Source organism: Puntigrus tetrazona, chromosome 6 (genome assembly GCF_018831695.1).
Source record: "Puntigrus tetrazona isolate hp1 chromosome 6, ASM1883169v1, whole genome shotgun sequence".
Classification (NCBI taxonomy): domain Eukaryota; kingdom Metazoa; phylum Chordata; class Actinopteri; order Cypriniformes; family Cyprinidae; genus Puntigrus; species Puntigrus tetrazona.
This window is the reverse complement of record NC_056704.1, coordinates 3,468,565-3,474,514: the sequence shown is the minus strand read 5'-3', so window position 1 is coordinate 3,474,514 and position 5,950 is coordinate 3,468,565. Positions and strand designations below refer to the sequence as shown.

Below are 5,950 nucleotides of genomic sequence, written 5' to 3'. Positions count from 1 at the left end.
ACAGACATGACGTAATGACGCAGCGCCACGCTCGAATTTCCCGCGAAAACCTGCTCTTCCACTCAAATGAGAAAACATTATTACAAGCTAACAGCTGTGAACCGAGCTAAAGTAATGCGAGGTCAACACTGGCTGGTTATGTATTTTCTCGTTTTTGGATCTTTTTTAAACAAAAAAAGTTACGTACTGCAGCTTTAAATATTCCCCCAAAACACCGTGTTAACCCCTTTTGTACCATTTACAGTTTCTTAAGAACATGGCTATTTTTGCAGCCTATTAATTTTGCATAGATTTCGTTATGGTCCTGATATGAGATTGTTGTTATATTGACCTAATAAGTTATTAAATTAAATGATCAATGTAACCGATACTAGCTGAAACATTACATAATGTGTTCTTGGCCGAGGGGAGCAGCTGTTGACTGAAGAAGACTCATGTTTTGGTCAGGTCGGGTTATGTTTTGTAACTCCCTCTGGGGGCACGGAGGGAAACCATTAACGGGCTGAGCACAGGCAGGAAGACCCGTCTGACCTCCGCTTACCGGTGACTCCTGGTTACACAAACATGCACTCAAACTCATACAAAAATATTTAGCCTTTAAATATTCTTGACGACTGTCTTTTTTTATTCAGGCACCCGAGACACTCTACTAAAGTGAAGGTTTGTTATTTTAAGCTCAAGGTGAAGTGAGCACACAGGAAACCCGTCTGATATTTTACACGCACTCTCACACTCTCCAGTTCTTGAGACACTCTTACTATATGTTCAAACTATGTTCTAAAACTTTTGTTAGGACAAATGCACAAACATGAATAGGAATGTAAGTCAAAACCTGATGCTCATGTATTATTACACACTGTTTTGATGGTTAAATAACTGTCATGTTGAAAAGAAACCATAGTCTACCCAAATTCTTACCTCTATAACAAATCATGGTTATTATAGTTGACTAAAAGTAAATAGTAATGGTAAATGTGAGATAATTTGACTGAAATAAAGTAAAATTTAACATTTTTAAATATATTTTAAACAAGCTATAATTTTAGTTTAACTATATATATTAAAATAACTAAAATTAAAACGGAAACTTGATTCAATAAAATAACAATATAAATATATAAAATTAATGTAGTTTTTTTAAGTAAAACTAATAAAAATTATTGATTAATAAATTAAAACTTAATATATAAAAAATAAAAACTAATTCAAAATATTAAAAACTATAAAATCATCCTAATGAAAATTAATCCTATGCTAAATTACAAAAACTAAACCTAAAAATGTTTTAAAAAAAATATTTTTACTAATAAAACATTGACTAAACTGAGGTGCCCCTATTATGGATTTTTAAAGTTATTAAAAGTTATTGCCTCTCAAAAGAAAGAGTCGACTCAGAATCATTTAAAACAAGACGTTTTTAAAAAGTCATATATACTGTATATAAGATGGTTTGGGGGTGGGTAAAATGTGCCGTAATTTCATTTTTGGGTGAACTATTCCTTTAAAAGCTCACAAACACTGTTTTAAAGTGCCCCTATTGTGGGTTATGAATAGTTCATATTTTGGTTTTGGGAGTCCCAAACAACAGGTTGACATGCAGGAAGGGTCAAAACACACTTTATTTTCTCATAATATGAAAATCAAAACATAAACCAAATAGTCCATAATAGGAGCACTTTAAAATAAAAGGTATTCAAAATATTCATATAAAAAGTCATAATCATAATGATAAAATAAATAAATTAACTAATAAAACTGATTAGAAACACACACACACAAATATTGATACAAATTATGTTATAAATATAACTTTAAGAAAATTATTAGAAATTATATACAACATGCAATTTTTTATTAAAAACTGACCCAAATAAGATATTGCGCATGAAACATGTTAACATATAGTTCAGATAATAATAGAAAATAATAGTTAAATGAATAAAAATGGCCCCATGTTCAAAAGTTTACATACACTTGATTCTTTTTTTTGAATGATAGTTGTTCAGCAGTCCCTTGTTTGTTTGGAGCAGTCAAACTGCCTGCTTTTCTTAAAATAAATCCTTTGAGTTCCACAGATTCTTTGGTTTTCCAGCATTTTTGTGCATTTGAACCCTTTCCAGCAATGACTGTATGATTTTGAGATCCATCTTTTAACACTGAGGACAACTGAAGGACTATTACAGAAGGTTCAAACAGTGAACTGATGCTCCAGAAGGTAAAACCATAGAATTAGAGCCCGGGGGTGAAAACTTTTGAAAAGAATGACTTTTCTTTCAGAAGCTACCGATTATACACCAGAAGGAAACATAAGCTAAATTTAGTTTTCATCCCTTGGCTCTTATGAACAAAAGCTATCTCCCAGTCATACCAAAAATACCACTAGTTCAAATGCTTTCTATATGCAGAATGACATCTCTCTCATCATTTTCACCAATATCCGCTGGAGGCGTTGGCTTTTCAGGCCCTTCCAATAACAGCCATCTTTAATGTACTCACCTCCTGACCTCCAGCATCTTTGCCGACTCACTCAAAATGATTCTTGCGGAGTGATGTTTGGGTGGGTGCGTGTGTGTGGTGTTGTGGGTAGTTAATGTGAAAACAAAAGGCTATTGGTCAGCTGTTGAAAAGGTTAGTAGCCAGAGCCCTCCCTGCTGAATATAAAGCAACTTTGAGGGGCGACCCAACAGAGCGTTCAGTCTGAGCACCCCTTTCCAAATTACTACCTGCATTGACCAGACCTTTCTTTGTGCACTTTAACAGAACGTGGGAAAATGGGTAACATGGCAACAGAGATTGTTGCCTTCCTTCTCACCGTATCCGGATGGATTCTGATCTCTTCTACGCTCCCAACTGACTACTGGAAAGTGTCGTCAGTGGACGGGACAGTCATCACCACAGCAACCTTTTGGTCCAATCTATGGAAGACGTGCGTTACAGATTCAACCGGAGTCTCCAACTGCAAGGACTTTCCTTCTATGCTTGCGCTGGATGGTATTTTATTGCTTTTCTTTAAACCTTTGTTGACTTTTTAATTGTTTTATGAGTAAATCAGCTGAATGTGTGTGTGTGTGTGTGTGTGTTGACTGATCGTTTGTCGTTCTTTTTTCCTTCCTCCTGAGAGTGCAGATGTCTAATTGTTCGGAAAAGAGTAGCATGGTGTTGGATTGCCCTAATGCTGTTTTGGCAGAAGCTTCCACAACACAAACAAACTGGAGCCAAACCGATCACTTGACTATTTAAACAGGGAGTTTATTGTGCTGACACCAGTTTATGAATGCAATGAAGAACCAAGTCTCTATTTTAGTGCTTTAAAAGAGATGCAGAATGATTTAGCTTGTTTCAAACTCTATTCCCCCCCCGAATTATTACCCCAGGTACAATCTGCAGATATGTGTACCTGAAGGCAAGTGTGAAAGTCATTGGCTTAACTATGTCTGAATGGCTCACCCACAAACAGAAGGAAGCTTTAGAGAACAGAGAACTGTTCCTTCAGGGTTCCGTGCAAAAGTAGGGGGTGAAACAGTTGATGCAAATGATTTTTGAAGCTGTGCATTTTTGTGACGTGACCTCCTTGATGGCTAACTAGAGAGTTCAGTGAAAGATGCATTCATTTAAATGTGAAGTTTGTGATTTATTTGCAGAATGCAATTAGTTTTCTGCCAGGTGAAAAATATGACATTTATTGTCCTCAGTAACTATGAGCTGAAAATTATGTACTAGCCCATAATGTTTTGTCATGTATGCTACTTTTCCATGAAGTAGCTAAATGGCTGATTCATTATTTGATATATATATATATATTATTTATTTTGATATATCATTATATATATATATATATATATATATATATATATATATATATATATATATATATATATATATATATATATATATATAAAAATAAGAATTATAAAATAATTTTATATATTAAAATTATTAAAATTAAAAAAAAAAAAAAAAATATATATATATATATATATATATATATATATATATATATATATATATATATATATATATATATATATAATTATACATTATTATAATAACAGGTTTGGAGTAATAATTCATCATTATAATTATCATAGTGTTACCAAATGTTCATTTATACATAAAATATTGTCGAAATAACTGTAACATACACAAAAGAAGTAAAAAAAGATTCAGACTAGTGATCATGTGATTTTTTTTTTCATTTTAGTATAAATTATTTGTTGTCATTTTTGATTAATCGATTATGTTCCTGCAGCTTATATCCAGGTGTGTCGTGGACTGATGATCTCAGCTGTGTGTTTGGGATTTTTTGGAGCCGTTCTGGCACTAGTGGGCATGAAGTGTACCAAAATAGGGGGATCAGAGACCACCAAAGCCAGGATCACCTGTCTATGTGGACTACACTTTATTCTCAGTGGTAAATGTTGCCTAACCTAGATCATGGCTTCTGGTTTGTTAAAGCATTTTTGATTCCTGTTTCAGTGACGGTGTCCTGTAATGATACACCTGTTCTCTCCGCAGGAATCTGCTCTATGACCGCCTGCTCTCTCTATGCACACCGGATAACATCAGAATTCTTTGACCCCTTATTTGTGAAACAGAAGTAAGTTTTGTGACGTTCCTGCCATTACTACTATGCATCCCCAACCCAGATTATTACGGACACAAGTCTTCTGCGTGTCTGCTTTTAGATTTGAACTCGGGGCGGCGCTCTTCATTGGCTGGGCAGGATCTGTTCTCAGCATTCTTGGAGGATTTATCTTCTGCTTTTCCATGATGGAGGGATTCAGCATCAGGTCTGATTCTCATCCTGGCTGGATAGCGGCCGTTATTTTGAAGCTCCATAAATCAGATATATCCACACCTTATATCTCATGTCCTCCGAAGTAGATCGATGGCTTTTGTAACAAAATATTTCTGCTATTTAAAAAGTCAGTTTACTACCCTAACAATGTTTTTAGATACTCAGGTGATTTTTAGTCTTTAAAAGTCTTTGAAATGTATTTCTATGTAAGCGTCAGTTTGCAAGCTTTAAGTTTTTGTCTAATATTTAAATTTCATATTAGCCTTATTTGAATAGCTTTACTTTATACCGACACTGGCTGTAATGGGTTGAAATCATCCTCTGACTCTCTGACAGGGAGTACTCCTACAACGGCACCACGTCCTTCATATCCACACGAACCAAGATCACAAAGATGGGCAGAAACCCCGAGACTCCTCAGAAGGACCCTCCAGACCAGAGTTTCTCTGGCAGGCAGTTTGGCAGGAACGCATATGTTTGACTTCAGCTTCTTTAGTGAAGCTGAAAACAATCACAAGTATACACCGTGTAAAGTCACCTATCAAACAAACCCTAGAACGAAGAACATGAGATGGTGTTGCGCGAGGCTGCTTTCATCATCGGAGAAGACTGCACAGAGGTAAATGTTATATATTATTAACGTACGTCCTATCTGGGTGAATTCAGAGATTGTTGCCAGAGGTTATTTTGATGAGATATGCCTATAAACAATGTATTGCAGCATAGACCGTTTTGTCAGGAAAACACATAGTGCCTAAGAAACCTCAAGCAAACTTTCCAGGTTGAATGAGATAGAGTTGCCAGATTCGGGACTCGGGCGAACCGATGACAGAGAGGACAGAGAGAACAGCTGCGCTTCATTGACCATAGGAACACGCTCTCTGGATTCGGAAATTGAGTCGGAACTCACATATTGCCCTGGTCCTGGAGTCTCTCCTCACCTCGTGATCAGTGGAAACTCTAGACTCTGACCCGGGGTTTTAGAGCTTCCGTGGGCCGCTGCAGGCTGGCACAGGCTTCTTGTTCTGTCAGATTCTTCCTTAAACAAGTGTTCAGTGTCTCTGTGCTTTTTCTAGGAAGGTTTTAAAGTATTTTATGACAATAAAGGCCATTATTGTCTTGGACTGTGCTTCAAAATTTGGAGGATTTGCA

At 35.8% G+C, this 5,950-nt stretch overlaps 1 protein-coding gene across 1 annotated transcript; it reads left to right on the top strand.

Annotated features, from left to right (window-relative positions):
• Positions 1-421: 421 nt before the first annotated feature.
• On the top strand, positions 422-5,661 carry cldn10a (claudin 10a). Its single transcript, XM_043242550.1, has 7 exons — positions 422-543; positions 633-660; positions 2,761-2,991; positions 4,250-4,411; positions 4,516-4,597; positions 4,686-4,790; positions 5,135-5,661. Exons 3-7 carry the CDS (start codon positions 2,772-2,774, stop codon positions 5,277-5,279), a joined length of 714 nt encoding a protein of 237 aa, XP_043098485.1. The 5' UTR covers positions 422-543; positions 633-660; positions 2,761-2,771; the 3' UTR covers positions 5,280-5,661.
• Positions 5,662-5,950: the final 289 nt, after the last annotated feature.

Bases quoted from the DNA above. Each gene is read 5' to 3' on its own strand.
- cldn10a (XM_043242550.1), top strand. From the start codon at position 2,772: ATGGGTAACATGGCAACAGAGATTGTTGCCTTCCTTCTCACCGTATCC. The intron at 4,598-4,685 runs GTAAGTTTTGTG...GTCTGCTTTTAG, and splicing joins CCCTTATTTGTGAAACAGAA to ATTTGAACTCGGGGCGGCGC. The intron at 4,791-5,134 runs GTCTGATTCTCA...ACTCTCTGACAG, and splicing joins ATGGAGGGATTCAGCATCAG to GGAGTACTCCTACAACGGCA.